The 24831-nt window shown below is 40.8% G+C and overlaps 1 protein-coding gene across 15 annotated transcripts in view; it reads left to right on the forward strand.

Annotated features, from left to right (window-relative positions):
• UNC80 (unc-80 homolog, NALCN channel complex subunit) overlaps positions 1-24831 on the forward strand; it is a 231215-nt gene that overhangs the window by 173604 nt on the left and 32780 nt on the right. For 14 of the 15 annotated variants that reach the window (XM_061383689.1, XM_061383579.1, XM_061383649.1 and 11 more), the window contains 7 exons: positions 569-703; positions 4691-4829; positions 6012-6108; positions 10196-10366; positions 13850-13942; positions 16920-17138; positions 24473-24673. In XM_061383689.1, the coding sequence (XP_061239673.1) occupies positions 569-703; positions 4691-4829; positions 6012-6108; positions 10196-10366; positions 13850-13942; positions 16920-17138; positions 24473-24673 (1055 nt within the window). The remainder of the gene's footprint in view (positions 1-568; positions 704-4690; positions 4830-6011; positions 6109-10195; positions 10367-13849; positions 13943-16919; positions 17139-24472; positions 24674-24831) is intronic. The other variant, XM_061383640.1, reaches the window with a different exon arrangement.

Here is a 24831-nt window from a genome sequence, read left to right on the forward strand (position 1 = left end):
CATTGTTTGCACATCTTGAAAATTCTGGTGCTCTCTCTCCTACTTTTTTTAAAACAGAAGTTGGAGCATACCATATGTTCAAGTTTTTGCCTACCTTTTTTTTAATGTGACACTAAGAATGTTGTGGGCATTTTCCCTGTAGCTACATTTAGCACTATATAGCATCTTTTAAAAAATAGTTGCATAGTACTCAGTTGTATGCATATAAATAATTCACTTAATCCCAATTTATGAATAATTTAGGTTTCAAATTTTCTACTATTTTAATGCCTTAATGCCTTGCAGCAGGCATTCCTGTATATACATCTTTGTATATTTGTTTAATTGTTTTCTTATGACAAATCACTAGTCATAAACTTCCTGGAGAAATAGTATATTTTATTTTTTGCATTTTTATGTATATTTCTAGATTTCTTTCAAAAAGGTATATACCACTTTATCCTCCCCGCTATCAGTTTATGAAATTAGTCATTTCCCTCCATGCTTCCCATGGCTATGAGCTTGTAAAGCAAACACAACTCTAGTAAGCTGTTAAGGCCTTTTCTGAATATGTGCTGTTTTCACACAGGTGTACTCTGACTATGAAAGCAATCCTCAGTTGCGTCAAGCCATTGAATTTGCCTGCCACCAGTTCTACATTCTACACCGCAAGCCCTTCGTGCTCCAGCTGTTTGCGAGTGTGGCCCCTCTCCTGGAGTTTCCTGTGAGTAAACTCTGTGGAAGTAAATAAAGGACCAACCCAATGAGAAAAACCAAGTTTGTTTATTCAGAACTCACTATAGCAGTGGATTCCTGGGCTGGTTATTACAGGTTGTGGATCAGAATTCTGTTTTTATGTATGGCCATTGTCCATTTCTGTTCTGTCCATTTATGGATCTCTGCCACACCCCACAGTAGAATTTGAGCTCCATTAAAGTGAGATCTTGATCTGATTTTTGTTTGCCTTTGCTTGATTTTAGTTGTTGTTTTGTTTGGTCATTGTCCATTTCTGTTATCAGGCTCTCAGCTCTATTCTTCAACCTATGGAATGCAAATACCCTAAATCATTTCTCTTTCAATAAGAAATTTGTCTGTCTTCAGCATTTCTCTTCAAGCCTCATTTCAGCCCCTAGGATGTAAATAGACCAATTCTCTAGTTTTTTTTAATTAATAAAAGAATGGAAAATAGAAAATGATAAAAGGAAAAGATTCTCGAACTTATGGTTTCCTGGGGGGAAGGGACAGTTATGGAGTTTAGGATGGATGTGTACACATTGCTACATTAAAAATGGATAACCAACAAGGTCCTACTGTACAGCAAAAGGAACTCTGCTCAGTGTTATGTGGCAGCCTGGATGGGAGGGAAGCTTGGGAGGAGAATGGATACGTGAATATGTATGGCTAAGTCCCTTGTGCTATCCACCTAAAACTATCACAGCATTGCTAATCAGCTATACTCCAATAAAAAAGTTTAAAAAAAAAAAGGAAGAGTTCCTGATTCTCATTTCTATCACTGTTCAGCACTTACCCTGTTTTGTTTTTATTTTTATGCAGAGTATTTATACTGTATCATGTATAATACCTGTATTTGTTTCACTAATATGTATCTCCGCTACACCCCACAGTAGAATTTGAGCTCCAATAAAGTGAGATCTTAATCTGATTTTTGTTTGCCTTTGCTTGATTTTAGTTGTTGTTTTGTTTGTATGGTTTTTGCTTTTGTTTCTGTTTTGCTATAACCTCAGTGCACAGAATGATGCCTGACACACAGTAGGAATTTAATGAGGATCTGTTGTTTTTAATGAATGAATCAAAGCCATTTTACAGAGACAGCAAGTATCTATTCTGGAGACATTTCAATAGATTATCAAATAGGAACCACAAAATTCCCAGGGTTTTCAAAATAAGCTTCTGTTTCTCAAACATATTTGATTTCATTATGGAAATTTGGGGGGGAATGCTGAGTCCAACTATCAAAGACCAGAGGAAACACTGCCATAAACTATTCTGGCAGTTCACATTTCTGTATTTTCAAGAGTTTCCATAAAGATCTCTTTTGTACTGGATTAGCTTTTCCTTTTGATGCTTTTGAACTGTGGTGTTGGAGAAGACTCTTGAGACTTCCTTGGATTGCAAGGAGATCCAACCAGTCCTTACTAAAGGAAATCAACCCTGAATATTCATTGGAAGAACTGAAGCTGAAGCTGAAAATCCAATACTTTGGCCACCTGAATCAAAGAATTGACTCATTTGAAAAGACTCTGATGCTGGGAAAGATTGAAGGCAGGAGGAGAAGGGGATGACAGAGAATGAGATAGTTGGATGGCATCACCAACTCAATGGACATGAATTTGAGTAAACTCCAGGAGTTGGTGAAGGACAGGGAGGCCTGGCATGCTGCAGTCTATGGGATCACAAAGAGTCAGACATGACTGAGTGACTGAGCAACAAGCATTTAATAGATTCTTTAAAATTAGGCATTCCATTCCAAAATCATACAGTAGCACGATTGGATGCAGAATTACGTAAACTGAATAACACCTAGATAATTGTTATCAGTGGCAGTGTTTTGAAACTTGAATTCCTGATCAAACCATATTAATACTGAGGTAGGAATTAATAAACTAAAATAGCTCTTCTTTAAATTGAAGTATAGCTGATTTACATGTTGTGTTAATTTCTGTTGTATAGCAGAGTGATTCAGTTTTACATAAATATGCATACTTTTTATATTCTTTTCCATTATGATTTATCATAGGATATTGCTTACTGGTGGACACTTAAGGTGTTTCCTTGTTTTGGCTACTGTGAATAGTGATGCTATGAACATATGGGTGCATGCGTCTTTTTGAATTAGAATTTTCTCTGGATATATGCCCAGGACTTGGTTTGCTGGGTCATATAATAGTCCTATTTTTAGTTTTCTAATGGTATGGACCTAACAGAAGCAGAAGATATTAAGAAGAGGTGGCAAGAATACACAGAAGAACTGTACAAAAAATATCTTCATGACCCTGATAATCACAATGGTGTGATCACTGACCTAGAGCCAGACATTCTGGAATGTGAAATCAAGTGGGCCTTAGGAAGCATCACTACGAACAAAGCTAGTGGAGGTGATGGAATTCCAGTTGAGCTATCTCAAATTCTGAAAGATGATGCTGTGAAAGTGCTGCACTCAATATGCCAGCAAATTTGGAAAACTCACAGTGGCCACAGGACTGGAAAAGGTCAGTTTTCATTCCAATCCCAAAGAAAGGCAATGCCAAAGAATGCTCAAACTACCGCACAACTGTACTCACACACTAGTAAAGAAATGCTCAAAATTCTCCAAGCCAAGCTTCAGCAATACGTGAACCGTGAACTTCCAGATGTTCAAGCTGGTTTTAGAAAAGGCAGAGGAACCAGAGATCAAATTGCCAACATCTGCTGGATCATCGAAAAAGCAAGAGAGTTCCAGAAAAACATCTATTTCTGCTTTATTGACTATGCCAAAGCCTTTGACTGTGTGGATCACAATAAACTGTGGAAAATTCTTTAAGACATGGGAATACCAGACCACCTAACCTGCCTCTTGAGAAACCTGTATTCAGGTCAGGAAGCAACAGTTAGAACTGGACATGGAACAACAGACTGGTTCCAAATAGGAAAAGGAGTACGTCAAGGCTGCAAATTGTCACCCTGCTTATTTAACTTCTATGCAGAGTACATCATGAGAAACTCTGGGCTGGAAGAAGCACAGGCTGGAATCAAGATTGCCGGGAGAAATATCAATAACCTCAGATATGCAGATGACACCACCCTTATGGCAGAAAGTGAAGAGGAACTAAAAAGCCTCTTGATGAAAGTGAAAGAGGAGAGTGACAAAGTTGGCTTAAAGCTCAACATTCAGAAAACGAAGATCATGGCATCTGGTCCCATCACTTCATGGAAAATAGATGGGGAAACAGTGTCAGACTGTATTTTTTTGGGCTCCAAAATCATTGCAGATGGTGATTGCAGCCATGAAATTAAAAGACACTTACTCCTTGGAAGGAAAGTTATGACCAACCTAGATAGCATATTGAAAAGCAGAGACATTACTTTGCCAACAAAGGTCCATCTAGTCAACACTATGGTTTTTCCAATAGTCAGGTATGGATTTGAGAGTTGGACTGTGAAGAAGGCTGAGCGCCAAAGAATTGATGCTTTTGAACTGTGGTGTTGGAGAAGACTCTTGAGAGTCCCTTGGACTGCAAGGAGATCCAACCAGTCCATTCTGAAGGAGATCAGCCCTGGGATTTCTTTGGAAGGAATGATGCTAAAGCTGAAACTCCAATACTTTGGCCACCTCATGCGAAGAGTTGACTCATTGGAAAAGACTCTGATGCTGGGAGGAATTGGGGGCAGGAGGAAAGGGGGCAACAGAGGATGAGATGGCTGGATGGCATCACTGAGTCAATGGACATGAGTTTGAGTGAACTCCGGGAGTTGGTGATGGACAGGGAGGCCTGGTGTGCTTCGATTCATGGGGTCGCAAAGAGTTGGACACGACTGAGTGACTGAACTGAACTGAACTGAACTGAAGGAACTTCCATACTCTCTTCCCTAGTGGCTGCACCAACTTACATTCCCACTGGTAATGTGTAAGGGTTCCCTTTTCTCCACACCCTCTCCAGCATTTGTTATTTGTAGACTTTTCAGTGATGGCCCATGACTTTTCTTTACACAGGATGCTGCCAATACTGGATCCAGCAAAGGTGTGTCAGCTCAGTGCCTGTTTGACTTGCTGCAGTCCCTGGAGGGAGAGACCACTGACATCCTGGACATCTTAGAGCTGGTCAAAGCTGAGAAACCTCTTAAATCATTGGGTAAAAGGAAAATTTGCCTTGACATTCTTTTTCTCCTTGTAATATTTTTAGTGACTTTATACTGAATATTTTGAACTAAATGAAAACAGCAACATAAGTGGGGCTTAGTATCAGTTAAATGAATACATTTTCCTATGCCCTGTTTCTTAAATTTCTTATAATTCTTAAAGTGTTAAGGATTCTCTACCATGAAAACTGGGAGAAATACCAACAACCTCAGATACACAGATAACATATGGCAGAAAGTTAAGAACTAAAGAGCCTGTTGATGAAGGTGAAAGAGGATAGTGCAAAAGCTGGCTTGAAACTCAACATTAAAAAAACCTAAGAACATGGCATCCAGTCCCATCACTTCATGGCAAATAGAAGGGTAAAAAGTGAAAACAGTGATAGATTTTATCTTCTTGGGCTCCAGAATCATTGCAGATGGTGATTGCAGCCATGAAATTAAAAGACACATGCTCCTTGGAAGGAAAGCTATGACAAACCTAGACAGTGTATTAAAAAGCACAGACATTACTTTGCCAACAAAGGTCCATATAGTCAAAGCTATGATTTTTCCAGTAGTCATGTATGAATGTGAGAGTTGGACCATAAAGAAGGCTGAACACCAAAGAATTGATGCTTTTGGACTGTGGTGTTGGAGAAGAGTCTTGAGAGTCCCTTGGACTGCAAGGAGATCCAACCAGTCCATTCTAAAGGAAATCAGTCTTGAGTATTCATTGGAAGGACTGATGCTGAAGCTGAAACTCCAATATTTTGGCCACCTAATGTGAAGAACTGACTGATTTGAAAAGACTCTGATGCTGGGAAAGATTGAGGGCAGGAAAAGAAGGGGGACGACAGCGGATGAAATGGTTGAATGGCATCACCAACTCAATGGACATGAGTTTGAGCAAACTGCCGGAGCTGGTGATGGACAGGGAAGCCTGCTGTTCTATTAGATGAGTTTTTTAATTACCAAAAAAACACTTTTATTTGTCATATGATTATTCAAAAACAGAATAAAATTTTTAGTCCCTTAAGATGAGGAAATTGAGTGTTCACAGTTTAGGAATAAAGTCTATTTTAAAAAAAAAACCTACAAAATATCACTAGAAAGAAAATGTTAGGAGTGATAAGCTCCTCTTTATCCCTGACAGAATCCACTCTGATTGTGTGCCTTGACCTCTGTCCCTTTAGATTTCTGCTATGGAAACGAAGACCTGACTTTCTCTATAAGTGAAGCCATTAAGCTGTGTGTTACAGTGGTGGCATATGCTCCTGAGTCATTCAGAAGGTAACTGCACGCTTTAATCTGTGCCTTGTAATAAGTAAATATGGCAAGGGAAATAAAGCTGAGTGAATACAAAGGTTATGTTTGTTAATATTAGCATGTAACATTCTGGCAAGTCCATTTGCAAAACTAAATGTAGGAAACTTGTCATAGCAGAGGTTATGAAAAATACAGTAAATTTTCATCAATTTGAAATCCTCTAATTTAGAATTTATGCATCAGCTAAGATGTTTAGGAAATATTATCTTCACGTGTAATTGAAATTTGATTTGCTATTAATTTCTCAATAGACATTTAATCTATTTTAGAAAATTCCTTTTAGGGAAAAATAAGGACTCTGTCACACAAAGAGCAGGAAGATAAATCATGCCTATCATTTTCCAAGAGCAGGGAGCCCAGAGGCCTCACATGGAGAGTGTTATTCCGATTCTAGGATGTTGCCTCTGATATATATATATATATATATATATATATATATATATATGTTTGTGTGTGTAAATGATATGTGAAGTGAAAGTCAGTCTCATCTCTCTATTAAAATAGGTCTTCTAAAGGCAGAGATAATAATTCAAATGAATTGTGGATAGTTCCCTTTTAATATACATGCTTAAAAATAATTAAGTTGCATTTTTTCAAAATGTTCCATTATTCTGACTTAACCAACTCTTTGGCCTTTCCTCCTCCTCCTCCTCAATTATGTAACATTAGGAAACCTCTTCTTTTTAATTTCTCAATGAGGTAGTCAATAATTTTTATTTGATATGTAGACTTTTCCCGAGCTTGTGTGGAGTGGTGTACTGGTGAACATTTCACGACTAGATCTCTGTAGCTTTGCCAGTTTACCAATGTGTAGTAATTGCTAAATACAAAGTACCAGAATGGCATCACTGAACATGGTATTGGAAAGAAAGGCATACGGTAGGCTTTCCTTTCTTTTTTTTTGGCGGGAGGCGGGCCCTGCCCTGTGGCATGTGGGATCTTAGTTCCCTGACCAGGGATCAAACCCTTGCCCTCTGGCAGTGCTGGGCTGCCAGGGAAGTCCCAGTAGGCTTTCTTGACTGGTTATTTAGCCTTTCCAACACGTGACTGGCTACCTGTATTTCAAATGATATCTTTTACTCTGTGACTTATAATTTGACTTCCCTAAGTTTGTCTTTTGATTAACAGCACTCTTCATTTTAATATAGTCCAATGTGCCGGGAGCCGGCGAGAGACATTCCGCTCGTGACAAAGGTCATGAGGAAGGAGGCTCGGCATACGCAAAGGTGGGATCGAGCCTCGGGAGTCTCCCCGGATATTCTCGAGTATCTTCCCCCAAAAAACCAGAGTCTGCCTACTTTATTGCTTTGTGCTCTCACCTCTGACTCTACTGGGGGCTGTCCCCTACCACCATCTCGCTCTCTTTGTCAAAGAGTTAACTTACAGCTCCAATTAATAAAGTTCCTGGGCAATTAGGAGTGTTTAAATCCAAACCCCTCAGATGGCTCTCTAACTCGCCTGACAAGTTTACCCGGACTCCTACAGCTATGCATACGATTGTTTACAGTCTCCCAGCCTCCAGAGGCACGGGAAGCTTAAGATAGTCAAATAGCTTAGAGCCTCTCAGAGAGTTAGAAACTGTCAGAATAAGACTAGTAAAGGATTTCATTGATGAGTCAATGCTTGTTGCCAAGTTTTCACATCCCCTGAATTGTATCCTTGAATATGTATTAATTAATAGTGGGTATGTAGAAAAAATAAGTAGTGGCCTTGGTGTTAGTAACTTTAGACCCTTAAGGTAATAAATTCTTTCCTTTGTTGTAAACCCATTACACATCCACCCTATAGGAATGCAATTTTATCTTCGGAAGATGGCGCCAAACCTTAAAATAATTACTCTTAGAGAAAATAAGTCTTTGTTGATAAGTCCTTGTCAAGAGTCATAAAATGTTAATAGGCCTTCTGGCCAGAAGATGATGTAAATCACCTAAACCATTTGTATACGATAAATCTGCAGGAAAGAAACCCTGGTTTTTGATAAGAATCAAAGACTGCTGACTTTGCATCCCCTATTATCCTCTATGTGTAACTTAGAGGTATATAAGCCCCTGTTGAAAATAAAGCTACGGGCCTTGCTCACCAACGCTTGGTCTCCCCATGTCATTCTTCCCTTTAACTTCCAGCTGAGTCTCCATCTGGAGCGCGGAACCCACCACGCTTACTAATTATGCCTGGGCTTCTAAGACCCACTCGAGAAGGTGTCTAGGGTGAGGCACCTTCCGCTATTCGAGAGGGCGCCTGCGGCCTACGTAAGTGGTGCAAACTTCTTGTCTTGAAGTTTTATTGGTCTCCCGCGTAAACCAAGCTACTCAGCCTCTTTTCTCCACTGAATTTTCCTACTGAGCTATCCTCATTCTATTATTCTTTATATCTCTAATTAGCATATAAATAGTCGCCTAGGCCGTCTCTCCTTCGAATACCCTGGATCAGCTGGGGCTGGTCCCCGGCACCAATGTATCACCTTTTTCCTATGTTTTAGTTCTGTGTCCTCTTATGAAATCTTGGCTAACCCAAGGTTACAAATGTGTCCTCTTACAGGCCAGGTGCTTTATTGCCTTTACATTTACATTTAAGTTAACAAGTCACCTGGAATTAATTTTGGTACGGTGTAAAGTAAGGGTCAAAGTTTATTTTTTCTGTAGAGATATCTAATAGGCAACAGACCCAGCACCATTTATAGAAAAGACTGGACTTTTCCCATCATATTGCAGTGCCATTTTTGTTAAACATCAAATATCTACAGATTTGTTTTGTATTCCTTATTCTATTTCATGTATCTATTTGTCTATCCTTGAACCAATATTATACTAATCTTACTTACGGTAAGCTTAATCATAAGCCTGACATCTGGTAATATGTCTTTTTATAGCTGTGAAATTTTCATCTTTAACTATAGGAATGCTATTTGCCTTGAAGTCTGTTTTGTCTAACATTATAGTTATATCAGCATTCTTTTGGTGTTTGCTCTTATTGTCATCTTCAACATTTCTGTATACTTATATTTAACATGTCTCTTAATAGAAATACAGCTGAACTTTTTAATGATTCATTCTAGTAAGCAGGCATTTTTCAGATCTGCATCACAATTACTATTTCAGACATGATTCTTGCTGTAAAAATGCTTAAGCTTTAGGAAGCCAGCCTCCTAAAGAAGAGTTTAATCTTGTCTCAAATTTGTTCCAGCTAGAAAATCACTCTTGGCAAATTACTGAATAAAAGCTTTGTTGATGATTTTGTGAGGTTCATTTCTCTACATCGACTGAATAACTCCACCTATCACCATTCTATCAGGTCGGCCAAAAAGGAAGAGTTTACAGACAAGCCCAAACGAACTTTTTGACCAACTCACTATTATGCTGTCAACCAATTGTATATACGTTAACTCTTATATCCCTTGGAGTGTAGCTCACCAGGCTCCTCTGTCCATGGAATTGTCTAGGCAAAATACTGGAGTGGGTTGCCATTTCCTACTCCAGGGGATCTTCCCAACCCAGGGATTGAACCTATGTCTCTTATGTCTCCTGCATTGGCAGGTGGATTCTTTACCACTAGTGCCACCTGGGAAACCCATTGGGTGCTTAATTATTTCATTAATTGGTGTTAGTCAATATTTCCAGTAGCTTTAATTACTCTTGACATGGGTGGAGTGGGAAGGGGACTCAGATTTTTTCATCTCTCTAGAGGCTTCTCTGGAGAAGGCAATGGCACCCCACTCCAGTACTCTTGCCTGGAGAATCCCATGGGTGGAGGAGCCTGGTAGGCTGCAGTCCGTGGGGTTGCTAAGAGTCGGACATGACCAAGCAACTTCACTTTCACTTTTCACTTTCATGCATTGGAGAAGGAAATGGCAACCCACTCCAGTGTCTTGCCTGGAAAATCCCAGGGACGGGGGAGCCTGGTGGGCTGCAGTCTATGGGGTCGCACAGAGTCGGACAGGACTGAAGTGACTTAGCAGCAGCAGCAGCAGCAGCAGAGGCTTCTCATTTCTCTATGCTCCAAAATATTAAATAGGATGTAAAACGTGATTTGGTTTTCTTTCTGTTGATTGAAGTCTTCAGATGCTGATGGTCTTGGAAGCTTTAGTGCCATGTTACCTACAAAAGCTGAAGAGGCAGACATCACAGGTGGAGACGGTACCTGCTGCCCGAGAGGAGATTGCCGCCATGGCTGCTCTTGCAACCTCCCTGCAGGCCCTTTTGTACAGTGTGGAGGTCCTCACCAGGTAATCCCATTGGCAGAAATGTCCACAGCCATAAACAACATGTATCCACCACAAAGAGGAAGAAAAAAAAAAAAGTGATGGCTAAAATCTCTAAATCCCAGTTTTTACTCAAACTTGGGAGTTTCCCAGGTGGCTCAATGGTAAAGAATCTGCCTGACAAACAGGAGACTTGGGTTCGATCCCTGGGTTGGGAGGATCCCCTGGAGGAGGAAATGGCAACCCACTCCAGTATTCTTGCCTGGGAAATTCCTTGGAAAGAGGAGCCTGGTGGGCTACAGTCCACAGGGTCGAAAAGAGTCAGACACAACTTAGCGACTGAGCATGTACCCAAACTCAGCCCTTTATGGCTAAAACTGCAAACGTTCCCTGAGTTGTTTGGATAAATAGTGCTAAGTACTCTGAATAATAACAATAATGATAATAATAATTAGTAGTAGTATTGTTATTGCTAAACACACATTTGCACATAGCTTGCTGAGCTTCTCTAGCAGTTTTAACCCAGTAGTAAACAAATCTTTCAAAAAAGGGCTAATTTAGTGAATGTGAAAATGTGATCCACATTTTTATTAGCTCTTATTTTATGCAACATGAAATGTCACCAATTTCAACTAAGTGTTTATATTATTTTCCTATTTGTAAAGAGTTGGGGTTTTCTTCCTATAATGTCAGAAGCTACATAACAGACATAAACTACAAAATTTTATTCTAATGCTTCAGTTGGTAGATTCTCCATTGGACAAGACTCATTAGTGCTGAGAGAGGGGACTGAGGGATTTGGGAATGGAAAGGTCAGTTGACACCAGGGTTCACCCTAAGCAGTTCCAAGAATTTAGTCCTGTCAAAAGATTCTTGGGTGCAGAAACAGAAGAACTGGGTGACCTGGGGCCCAGGGAAGGGCTGGGCTGATGAGGCCTGGGTGGAGTTTGGGGTAGTAGGGGAGGAGGGATGTCTGTGTACAAAAGATAAGGTGAGTCGGAATGGTAGATGCAGAAAACTACACAGTGACTGGCTTTCCTTTTCCATTTTCGTCTACAATTAGCTGGAAGGAGGTGTTCCTCCCCAGGGGTGGAGATGGGGAAGCCTTCTTTCTGCATTGGTGTCCTTGTTCCTCCATCCCATTTAACCATATCATTAGCCTAAAATTCTGTGGTTTACTCTCATCAAAGGTACCAACTTCTTCAGCCCCATCTCATTCAGTCAGTGGGAGGACTCGCTGAAATCTCTCAGTCACTTCCAACAGCAAGTGAGAGGGGGCGTGAGGTTGTCATTCATTAAGTTCAATCCATATTTAGTTCCCAATCTTGCACTACATTGCCAGCCTAGAGAAGAACATAGCCCAAAGTTTTGGGTAGACTATCTGTTGAAATGCCCACATGTATCTAAACTGAGGAAATGGGAAGCTATGAAACAGGGACCTCATTGCCTCATTGCGTGACAAATTGCCTCATCCCGTGAGAAACGGTCCCCAGTGCTTTGATGATGGTTTTTTGAAAGTCCAAGGAGAAAGAACATCCCAAGGAAAAATACATGACTTACACTCTTCCTTCTGCACCTACCTGGGTATGTCATGAGTACCTTCCTGAGACTAGAGGAAAGAGCAGTCAATTTCCCCAAGTGCCACTTGATTCTTGCTCTTCATAATACCCAATGATGTTTTCTATTCCTTTTTATAAGGATAAGTCGATTAACTTATCCAAAATTGACTTAACCAAAATTCCACAAGGAATTATGGATGGAGGTCTGATATTTAAAATTCCATGGTCTTAAATATTCCGGTGTACTTAATATTCTTTTGATGGAGTGGACGACTAGCCTCACTGGTTGGTTATAATTATTCACAACTAAACTGGCCTCATTGTTTTTACAGAAAGCAAATATTTAATAAGAAGGATACCATTTCACTTTCACAGTCTTAATTTATATAGCTCATGAAAAAAACAACAGTTCTATAGATAGTAACACATAAACAAGTGTATTACAAGTGTATCAGTGTTAGTTTTCCATTGTTGCAAAACATGTTACCACGAACTCAGAGGCTTAAGACAGATAATATCACATGGCATGGTTCTCTAGGTCAGAAACCTGGGGCAAGCTCAGCTCATTATTCTGCTTAGGGTCTCCCAAGGCCAAAATCAAGATGTCAGTTAGTCTGACCTCTTATTGGAAGGTTCTGGGGGAAAATCCATTTCTAAGCTCATTAAGGTTTTTGGCAGAATCCAGCACCAGGCAGCTTTGGGTTGGAGGTCCGTTTTCCTTTCTGACTTCAGCCAGGGGCCACTCTCTGCTTAGAAGACACTGATTTCCCTTCTCACCTAGAACCTCCAATCCTCCAGCTGACAATGATGCCCTGGAGTCCTTCTTAGGCTTCAAATATCTCTGCCCCTAGCAAGAGAAAAATTTCTGCCTTTTAAGTACTGGCATGTGACTCAGTGTAACAAATCTGCCTGCCATGCTGGAGACACAGGAAACACAGGTTCAGTTCCTGAGTTAGGAAGATCCCTTGGAGGAGAACATGGCAACCCACACTAGTATTTTTGCCTGGAGGATCCCATGGACAGAGGAGCTTGGCGGGCTATAATCCATGGGGTTGTAAAGAGTTGGACACGACTAAGCACGCACAGTAAGATTAGGTCTACACAGATCATCCCCCTCTTGCCATATGATAACCATGAGAGTAACACCAGGGCAGGACGAAAGTCTTGGGGCCAGCTTTAAATTCTGCCCACTATAGCAAAGGCACAGAAAGAGACAGTCTGGTGTTATCATTAAAGGTTCAGTCGCCAACCACAACCAGGATATAGAAATTGAGCATAATAAAAGCAAACCTTAAATAGTTCATATAAGCAATTGCTTTAAAAAGCCTTATCTTCCCTTCCATGTCACAAATGACACAAAGGCAGTTAACGTAATACTCAGAGAAGATGTAAAATGAGATGATTCTTATCTATTTCTTAGCATCAAAATTACTGACTTAAATAGATATTCATTTACTCATGTCCCTGGGTAGTCTTAGGTGTAATTTTCACTAGAAAGGTTCTTTCCTTCTCAGATAGTTTTGCAGAAAAATCAAGTGGTTGATTATGGAGTAGGTAGCCTAAATGATATGTGCATCCTTTTTTTTTTTTTTTTCCTTACTGTCTAGAATGGCTAACTTCCTGGTACCTGTAGATTTGAAAAGTGAATTCTTAACTTTCACTTTATCAAAACAGACTTAGAAGTCTGATTTCATAAATGTCTGGCTTGGAGTCCTAGTTCATTACTCAGGACCAAGAAACAAAAGACCTTAAATCTCACTGATAGACCTTTGGGAATCGGTATTCCCATTTAAGTGCCTCCCAGAACAAAGACAGTACCTGAGTGTGACAGAAAAGCCCAAAGTCTTTCTAAGACTCTAACACTGACTGAAAACTTGTATGAGCTGCAATAACCTGAGGATTTCATAAGTGTCTCCACTTGTGTTGTTTGTTACTGTCATTGTTGCAGGCCCATGACGGCCCCCCAGATGAGCAGGTGTGACCAAGGTCATAAAGGGGCCACCACAGCCAACCACACCATGTCCTCTGGGGTGAATACCAGGTAATTCCCTGGCCCTATGCTTCTGTGGTCTCAGTTTCATACAACCTGAATCTCAGCCACTGGGAATGAAAAGAATCCTGAAACTAGTCAATACTGAGGGAGACATTCTCCAAAGAAAAGAAGGTGAGAGTTTAGAGTTCCGTGAAAATACTGAGGCCATTTTTAAAAAGTGTCACCTTCATAAATGAAGAGAAATAAGACATCTTTAAAAAATGGCGTTCCTTTGTTTGTGTGAACATGCAAGATGTTCTCTGCCTCCTGGGTGGTCTTTGAAGGATTCCACTGCTGTTTCATTTGCCTTTTTGTTGGACACAGATGAAACAATAATAACCAAGAGGTGGTTGCTCATTCCAGGGCAGTTGTGCAGAGTCAACTTTCTTTCATGTGGACAGATTTTCAGCAGACCTTTCACCCAAACTTTGACTTAGGTCCCTACATGATGCTTTCATGGTTGTTGACTTAATCATCTTCCTTGTTTTAGTGTAACTCAAGATACTGGCTGGACTAGTTAATACGTTACCTGCTTCATTCTGCATAGGTTAACCTCTAAATACCCTGAGACAGAAAGAAATGTTCAATTAGCTTCTTCTTTCAAGGAAGAATTTAAGACAGGGCAAATCTAAAATCAGCTTGAGAGAAAGTTCTCTTTTCCCAGTGTGGAATAGTTAGCACAATAATCATAAGGAAAAATGAAATAATTTTCTAGTGTCTCTGAAGCACATTTTAAAGTGTGGATCATTATTTATGTAAATTCCCTGCTCATCATATATTTAGGCTAAAAATGAAATAGATTTCAAACTAGTGTTGAATCGGATCTCAGTGTCTCACATTAACTAAAAATGATTCTTTGGGTTTCGAGTAATGAGTTTTACTCATTACTCCAGTATCGACCCACTCCAGTATCCTTGCCTGGAGAATCCCCATGGACAGAGGAGCCTGGCAGGCTACAGTCTATGGGGTTGCAAAGAGTTAGACACGACTGAGCGACCAAGCACAGGGATTTCTCTAAGCATACTGAGCTATGTTCAACTAGGCTAGATGCAAGGTACACAGAGAAAGAGGGCTTCTAAAGTCCTATTGCCAATCACTCATAAAAGGAGAAGTCTCTAGAACCGAAAAGAAGTCAGCCATAATTTTCCCTCTAGTCCCCTAAGATATAGCACATGATGTTAAAATGGTAAATAGATTCACCTTACCTTTAAAGTTCAAAAATTTCCCTCATGAGACCGCATTCTGTGAGTTTGGGTGTCTTTCTACAAATTATCTGGCAATGGAACAGCTTTCCTGGCAGCTATTATTGCAGTATCTGTGATAGCTGAATGACAGATCAAGATTTTATACTTTAGAATTAGTACATGTGTCGTGGTGAGCTTACCAAAACGTGTAGCTTCAAAGGCTTCTCATGAGGAAAAGTCTTTAAGAGGACCCACCACAGGGCCCCTGTTTTTGCTCCGATAGTGACTCAGACTGTTTTTCTGACTCTCAGGTACCAGGAACAAGGCACCAAACTGCACTTCATCAGGTACAGAAAGACAACCTAACTTTTAAAAAAAAAAAGATAAACACCTTTAATATTTTGGAAAGCATCTACCAATTGTTTATTTTTACACAAACATACATAATCACATAATTATATGTGAATAGATTGTCTTCTACTGTACTCTTTTTGAAACCTGCCTTGTTTTATTCAACACTATGTCACACCCATCTTTCAAGCCAGTAAATGTAGAGCCTTACCTTCATGTGTAATGGTTGGATATGTCTGATTATAAATATACACTCTAATTTGTTAGTCAAGCCTCTATTTGTGGGCTATTTAAGCTGTTTCCAATAGTTTGCAATTATAAGCAACCATGTAATGGCTAGATCCCACTGGGCAATTACTTATTATTTGACTGTCTTCTCCAAATGGCCTCTGGCTTCTCCAGGGCATGGCCTTTGTTCACACTTCTTTCTTTTGAGAGGGAAGTTCTTTCTCATTTGCTTAATAGTTATTATGTCTTTTTAAAATCTTTTCCTACATGATAAAAGTAAAATTCACAACCCATTAAAGCATATCTTTCATCCTAGATTGCCCAATTAAATCAAGGAAAGCCTCACAACACTTCAGGGTAGTGAGTTTTAAACTTTTTTAACCATGAGCCACATTAAGTAATACACTTTTTAAAATCATGAATTAAAACATACTTTGGGGGGTAGAATTGCCTATATATTTTTCCTTTCTAAATTTAATTTATTTTTTATTTCATTTTTACTCTTTTTAAAATTTATTTTAATTGGAGAATATTAATTATTGTGTTGGTTTCTGCCATACTTCAACATGAATCAGCCATAGGTGTACGTATGTCCCCTCCCTCTTGAGCCTACCTCCCACCTCTCACTCCATCCCAGCCCTCTAGGAAGATAACTCTAATTTTGTGCTATTTAATAATTCTATCATCTTGTGATGATTTGCCTTGTAAGCTGGGTTATGGTTCCATCAGGTTTCATTTCATTCACGCTTGGCATCCTAATTCTGCATAAATCCTCAGGAAGTGACTAATGTAAAGTCACTACAGTTTGGGGTGATAGTCTCTTCTAGAATGATGGACTTTCTTTATTTTTCCAATGCGTTTCTCCTTGGCCCTGCCCTGCTGTTTCATTAACTTGGGTATAATATAAGGCAAGGGTCCCCAACCTCTGGGATCTAATGCCTGATGATCTGAGGTGAAGCTGATGTAATAATAATAGAAATAAAGTGCAGAATAAATGCAGTGTGCCTGAATCATACCCAAACCATTCCCTTCCCACCCTGTCTGTGGAAAAATTGCCTTCCATGAAACCGGATCCTGGTGCCAAAAAGTTTGGGGACCACATCATGTTTTTCTTCAACATGATACCCTTCTTTCACAGCTGCCCACTACACACACCTTTCCAGACCCCCAGTTAATAATTTTTATTGCCATACTTTTTAATAATAATTTTATAATTTCCCCAGAGAAAACCTGCACTTACTGGAGGAAGGGCAGGGCCTTCCCAGGGAGGAGCTGGATGAGCGGATCGCTCGGGAGGAGTTCAGGCGGCCTCGGGAGTCTCTGCTGAACATCTGCACAGAGTTCTACAAGCACTGCGGGCCCAGGCTGAAGATCTTGCAAAACCTGGCCGGCGAGCCACGAGTCACTGCCTTGGAGCTGCTGGATGTGAAGTCTCACATGAGGTACCATCCTCCTTTTCTCTCCACAGCATGTGCACACAGCCAGGGCAGGTGAGGGGTGGGGGTGGTGTGCAGGGTGGTTGAGATGGGGCAGGGTCAAAACTTGTAACTGGTTGAAATTGATTGGTCTCCTGTGGTTTGGATACATGACAGATGAGCCCTCTGGGAAAATGGATGTCAAATCCATGGTAAAGGATCTTGGCATGGACAGGGGGAGATATTCTTAAAGTCAGAAAAGCTCAGTCAATATTTGCTCCTCAATAAGAGAATGAAAGGAACTTGTGTCACCTGAGTTCTTATGGAAGTAACATTCCTCCAAGTACTCTTTACTGCCCCAATTCTAATTTTTCATAAGAATCCAGTGTCTCCTGCCTCTTATATTGCATGAAAAGTGCACAGCTGCTTTCTGCTCCAGGACTTGCTCTGCTTCAAAAATATCTGAGGACTCAGTGATGCGCCTACAGGGAAGGGGCAGTTTTAATTTAGAAGCACACTTTGGTTTAGTCTGAGATTCCTTTTACACACATTGTGCATGATAGCCTTCCAGTATTTCAAAAATGTCCTGGTAAAAATTCTGCACTAGCTGAGGCCAGTCATCATATAAAAATTTGTACTCCTGGAGTATCAGAGAGAGACCCCAGAATTACATCTCTGTGCACTCATATTTCCTTCTTCCTGCTGCTGCTAAGTCACTTCAGTCGTGTCCAACTCTGTGCGACCCCATAGACGGCAGCCCACCAAGCTCCCCCGTCCCTGGGATTCTCCAGGCAAGAACACTGGAGTGGGTTGCCATTTCCTTCTCCAATGCATGAAAGTGAAAAGTGAAAGTGAAGTCACTCAGTTGTGTCCAACCCTCAGCGACCCCATGGACTGCAGCCTACCAGGCTCCTCCGTCCATGGGATTTTCCAGGCAGGAGTACTGGAGTGGGGTGCCATTGCCTTCTCCATCCTTTTTCCTAGGGAAATGTCATTTTACTTGTTACTCAGACTATAAAGCCTGTGTCTGTATTTTCAGGTTCTTCAAAGAAACATGATTCCAGGGGATCTTCTATTTTGATATATAACAGTTTGTAAAGAATTATAAAAATTCCTGGAAAGGAAAATTCCATGGGTAACTGAATATTCCCTTGAAGATTTTAGTAGATCTATAAAGCTAAAGGTAGGCTTAGGTTCTAGCCTTTCAGAAATAACATTGCAATTTGGCAAAACACACCAATTTCCTGATTATTGCCTCATTTTTCCCCCTAAAATTATCCCTTGAAAAGTTTATAAAGTACTAAGTGAGGGAAAGTGAGAAATGTATGAAGAACACAGGCTCTTTCTCCTCCAGACTGATTTCACACTCTCTGAGTTGTTGGCGCACACCCAGAACTCCATAGCATCACATGTGTTCACACTCCCCACTGCGCTGTGATGGGAAGAACTTATTTTACACTGAGAATTTCAGCTCCAACACTGGGAAAGGGGAGGGAAGTTTGAAGTGTTAAGCTCCTGTTGCCATAGTAACTCAGTGCTTCAGTCACGCTCTCTCCCCTCCTTTCCTACTGATCATGGCTTGTTGTTCAGTCACTGAGTCATTTCCAACTCTTTGTGACCCCGTGGACTGCAGCACCCAGTCTTCCCTGTCCTTCACTATCTCCCAGAGTTTGCTCAAACTCATGTCCATTGAATCTGTGATGCCATCTCTCATCCTCTATCATCCTTTTCTCCTCCTGCCTTCAATTTTCCCTAGCATCAGAGTCTTTTCCAATAAGTCAGCTCTTCTCATTAGGTGGCCAAAGTATTGGGGTTTCAGCAACAGTCCTTCCAGTGAATAACCAGGGTTGATTTCCTTTAAGATTGACTGGTTTGATCTCCTTGCTGTCCAAGAGTCTTTCAAGAGTCTTTTCCAGCACCACAATTCGAAATCATAAATTTTTTGGCACTCAGCTTTCTTAATGGTCCAATTCTCACATCTACACATGACTGCTGGAAAAACCATAGCTTTGACTATATGGACCTTTGTCAGCAAAGTGATATCTCTGCTTTTTAATATGCTGTCTACCTTTATCATAGCTTTTCTTCCAAGGAGTAAGCATCTTTTACTATTGTGGCTACAGTCACCGTCCACAGTGATTTTGGAGCCCAAGAAAATAAAATCTGTCACTGTTTTTACTTTTTCCCCATCTATGTGCCATGAAGTGATCGTGGCTAGCTGTCCTAAGTTATTCCACGTCACGTTTCCAGAGTCAGAGACACGCTACTACCAACAGACATTTTGTGAGAAAAGATTCCTAAAAGACAGGAGAGTGAATGAAGAAAGAGAGGAGAGAGACCAAGTTGGATAGAGAGTCATAACAATGAATTAGTAACTGTCCTGTGACTTGAGGGTCTGTATCTGCATTCCTTAAGGCATTTGGAGGGAGGGGAGCTCATGAGTCAGAGAGGCCTGGAGCTCCCTCTAGAGGTCAAACCCTGTTAAAGATTAAATGAGCTCTAGAAAGGCAAACTGTTAGCTCCATGCCTGGCACAGACTGATCAATAGATACCAATGCTAATGAGAAGGATCCAAACACTATCCTAGACACTGGGGATGTAAAATAAACCCCTTGTCTTAACAGGATCACAGTCCAATACTGAGACACACATAAGAATATAGAATGCCGTGTTGCAAATACTGTCTAGCACATGTGAGCATTTAGTTTATTATTGTACCAAGTACTTGAGGCAACTTAGAAAATCGTATGATACAAAAGAATACAATTTACAAATTAGAGAGTCAGAGCTATGTGAAAAATTAGCAGGGAAATAATTTTTTTAACATGGAAATCTATGATTTTATAATATTAGATGCTGCTGCTGCTGCTGCTAAGTCACTTCAGTTGTGTCCAACTCTGTGCGACCCCATAGATGGCAGCCCATCAGGCTCCACCGTCCCTGGGATTTTCCAGGCAAGAACACCAGAGCAGGTTGCCATTTCCTTCTCCAATGCATGAAAGTGAAAAGTGAAAGTGAAGTCACTCAGTCGTGTCTGACTCTTAGCGACCCCATGGACTGCAGCCTACCAGGCTCCTCCGTCCATGGTATTTTCCAGGCAAGGGTACTGGAGTGGGGTGCCATTGCCTTCTCCATATTAGATGCTACTCATGAACTATAAATTTGACTCTGTGCTATCAATAGGGAGACAAGACCAATCGTAAAATCATAGTTTCAATAAGATAAAAACAACCAGTTTCTTGGTAAAACATCACCTTTTTAAATATGAAGAACAAGAAGTATCTCTTGGTTGATGTATGTTAAAAGGAAAGATTAGTGTGACAGACACCATCCTCAGCAACATCCCATGGTAGATAAAGGACCATTTTCCTGGGACTGGATCCCTATCAGTGCTGAAAGTTACATAATGTCATAATGCAATTCAGCAAGAGTCAACTGTGTGGAGCCAGTGTAAGGTCATTCTAGGGCACCATTATTTCATGGCCTGAATCTAGAGAAATGTAAGCAAAACTTTTCTAGCAGGGAATATTTAGACTAAATGCCCTCTGTTCATGCAATATCTCATAACAAACTTTCAACAAACTTCCTTGTTCTCTGGCCAGAGTTTACTAAGTAGTGATAGTTCCATATGCTTTGACCTTATACCAAGCAAAGGATATAATGAAGGTCTTCTTTTGTATACATTTGGATATATGTGTAAGTCAGAGCTCAATATATAAGTTCTAGAATTGGGGACATATAGGTAGTACATAAATTCATAAGAATGGATAGTATCAACCAAGGAGAGAGGGTTGATTTAAAGAAAAAAAGGAATGGGATGATATAAAAGAGGATATATTTGCAAGAAGTACTTGATTTGAATCAGAGTCAAGAGGAGTGTTGAGACGATCTGTACCCCTGCGTTTGCAGAATATATGATTGATTGCAAGGCTCTCAAGAAAAACATTCTTGATTGGAGAGTTTCTACCCCAAGGGAATTTATTGCCTCATTTTCCCAGACCAAAGCTACTTAAGCAAGTGGAACAGAGAACAGTAAGCTCTGCAAATGCATTTTTCCTCTCTCTCTCTCTCCTTCCTCCCCTCCCCTGCCTCCTCTCTCCAACTTTCCCTTTCTCCCCCTCCTTCTCTATCTTAGGTTCTCAAGATTATTCGTGCAATAGTACAGCAAAGCCTGTATTAAAGGAAATTTTTGTTTTATGCTGAAATATATTCATGTTGCAACATGCCCAGGGATGAGCATTTTTGAGGGGCTCCAGAATCACTGCAGACAGTGACTGCAGCCATGAAATTAAAAGACGCTTTCTCCTTGGAAGAAAAGCTATGACCAACCTAGACAGCATATTAAAAAGCAGAGACATTACTTTGCTAACAAAGGTCTGTCTAGTCAAAGCTATGGTTTTTTCCAGTAGTCACGTATGGGTGTGAGAGTTGGACCATAAAGAAAGCTGAGTGCGGAAGAATTGATGCTTTTGAACTGTGGTGTTGGAGAAGACTCTTGAGAATCCCTTGGACTACAAGGAGATCCAACCAGTCAATCCTAAAGGAAATCAGTCCTGAATGTTCATTGGAAGGGCTGATGCTGAAGCTGAAACTCCAGTACTTTAGCCATCTGATTTGAAGAACTGACTCCTTGGAAAAGACTCTGATGCTGGGAAAGATTAAAGGCAGGAGGAGAAGGGGACAACAGAGGATGAGGTGGTTGGATGGCATCACCGACTCTATGGACATGAGTTTGAGTAAGCTCCGAGAGTTGGTGATGGACAGGGAGGCCTGGTATGCTGCGGTCCATGGGGTCACAAACAGTTATACATGACTGAGGAACTAAACTGAACAGGGATGAGAGAAATTTAGTAAATAACCTATTAAATGACTCAAATTCAACTCTAAGCATTGTGTTCAAGTTTGGAATAGACCAGTATTTTCTCCTGCATTTCTTAAGTTTGCATACAAAATAATGCTTCCCAGGTGGCTCAGATGGTCAAGAATCCACCTGCCAATGCGGGAGGCCTGGGTTCAGCCCCTGGGTTGGGACAACCCCCTGGAGAAGGGAATGGCAATTCGCTCAAGTATTCTTACCTGGGAAATCCCCATGGACATAGGATCCCCGTGGGCTACAGCTCATGGGGTCACAAAGAGTTGGACATGACTGAGCAAACAAAATACACAAAATAATAAGGGAAAGGAAATGCATTTATATTGATATACCCTTCAGTTCAGTTCAGCTCAGTTGCTCAGTCGTGTCCGACTCTTTTCGACCCCATGAATCGAAGCACGCCAGGCCTCCCTGTCCTTCACCAACTCCCGGAGTTCACTCAAACTCACGTCCATTGAGTCAGTGATGCAATCCAGCCATCTCATCCTCTGTTGTTCCCTTCTCCTCCTGCCCCCAATCCCTCCCAGCATCAGAGTCTTTTCCAATGAGTCAACTCTTTGCATGAGGTGGCCAAAGTACTGGAGTTTCAGCTTTAGCATTATTCCTTCCAAAGAAATCCCAGGGCTGATCTCCTTCAGAATGGACTGGTTGGATCTCCTTGCAGTCCAAGGGACTCTCAAGAGTCTTCTCCAACACCACAGTTCAAAAACATCAATTCTTCGGCACTCAGCCTTCTTCACAGTCCAACTCTCACATGCATACATGACCACTGGAAAAACCATAGCCTTGACTAGACAGCCCTTTGTTGGCAAAGTAATGTCTCTGCTTTTCAATATGCTATCTAGGTTGGTCATAACTTTCCTTCCAAGGAGTAAGCGTCTTTTCATTTCATGGCTGAAATCACCATCTGCAGTGATTTTGGAGCCCCCCAAAATAAAGTCTGACACTGTTTCCACTGTTTCCCCATTTATTTCCCATGAAGTGATGGGACCGGATGCCATGATCTTAGTTTTCTGAATGTTGAGCTTTAAGCCAACTTTGTCACTCTCCTCTTTCACTTTCATCAAGAGGCTTTTTAGTTCCTCTTCACTTTCTGCCATAAGGGTGGTGTCATCTGCATATCTGAGGTTATTGATATTTCTCCCGGCAATCTTAATTCCAGCTTACCTGTTTAACAACCTGAAAAGTAAAGAATTATTTTCTGCATGACACATCTTTGAGAAGGAGATCAACAAAAGAATGTGAAGGCTGTTGAAGATAATATCTTTAAAACACTCACACTCACACACAATTCCCAGAAAGCAATGTGTGCATTCAGTCTGGAGAGAGGATGAGTGGGAATGATAGTGTTACCATGGATGTATGGTTAGACTGAATTCATGCTTCCAGATGAGGCCTCATAGGAAAAATTTGAGAGAATTTGAGAACCTAATATGAGGAGACCTTTTCACAGTATGGACCTCCAAAGATGGAATGAGCTGCCTTTTGGAACAGTGATAAATCCTCCATCCCTGGCACTAGTCAAATGGATACAATTGTGGAGCACTCCATGTTTTGAAGGCAAGGGCTTAGCTCTGATTCCTATACCAGAGTGCCTATCAGAATCACCTAGGGCATTGTTAAACTATAGATCTTTTAAGCATTTATCCTGTCTCTCTTGGAGTAATCATATGTAAAATAGATGACCAGTGCAAGTTCGATGCATGAAGCAGGAATACCCAAAGCTGGTGCTCTGGGACAACCCAGAGGGATGGGATGGGGAGGGAGGTGGGGGGGGTTCAAGATGAGGGGGACACATGTATACCCATGGCTGATTCATATTGATGTGTGGCAAAAAACCATCGCAGTATTGTTAAAGTTATTATCCTCCAATTAAATAAAATTTTTAAAAAGGAAGCTTCTTATTAACATGTTATAGTTAATATATGAATAAGAGAATGATACAGTACTACCATTGTACTACTTCTGATGAGTTAATGAATCTGTGCAGTGATCACTGATGCCTGCTGACATCATCGAGTGACAACTAGGAATCACGTGCCTCCTGATGAAAGTACACATTGCCTGTGAAGGCAACATACCAGGAAGTCAAGGTCTAATCTGATCTAGCTCCTGGATATAACTAACAATTGAATTAAATACAGGAGAAGTAGGATCAATTAAATGACACCATGGAGACTCAGTCAGGAAAATCCAATATGTGGGAAATGCTACAGGACAAAAAGCTAATTTCTCCCACAAATAAATTACTGAATGTCCAAAAAAGAGTAGAAGAGGGGGAACTGACAAATAGGAAAGGCTTCAGAGACATATATGGGTCTAATTTTGTCCAGATTTTTTTTTAATGTTTATTTACATAGTATAAGAAAATGTGCTAGAATGTTTGTAGCTCAGGGAGTCAGTGTATTGGAAGGAGGGTGATTATCATGATGCTGTGTGAGGAAAATTCCCATGGTTGGTGGCATTCTAAGCTTATTCTTATTTAAAGGTTGGCAGAAATCGCACACTCCCTTCTGAAGCTGGCACCATACGACACCCAGACCATGGAGAGCCGTGGGCTTCGACGCTACATCATGGAGATGCTCCCCATCACCGACTGGAGCGCTGAGGCAGTGAGGCCGGCCCTTATCCTCATTTTAAAGAGATTGGATAGGATGTTCAACAAAATCCATAAGATGCCTACTTTGAGGTGAGGAGGCCTCCTAATCAACTGCAGGTATTGCAAGCCTCAGATTTCAAGTCTGTCAGCTTTTAAGGTGGTGGATCAATCCAGAGTTGAAGGAATGGCTCAAAAGTGTTCTGTTGGTTATATGTGCACAGCTAATCAGGATATGAATGCATAAGTAG

The sequence above is a fragment of the Bos javanicus genome, chromosome 2 (assembly GCF_032452875.1).
Source record: "Bos javanicus breed banteng chromosome 2, ARS-OSU_banteng_1.0, whole genome shotgun sequence".
Lineage (NCBI taxonomy): Eukaryota > Metazoa > Chordata > Mammalia > Artiodactyla > Bovidae > Bos > Bos javanicus.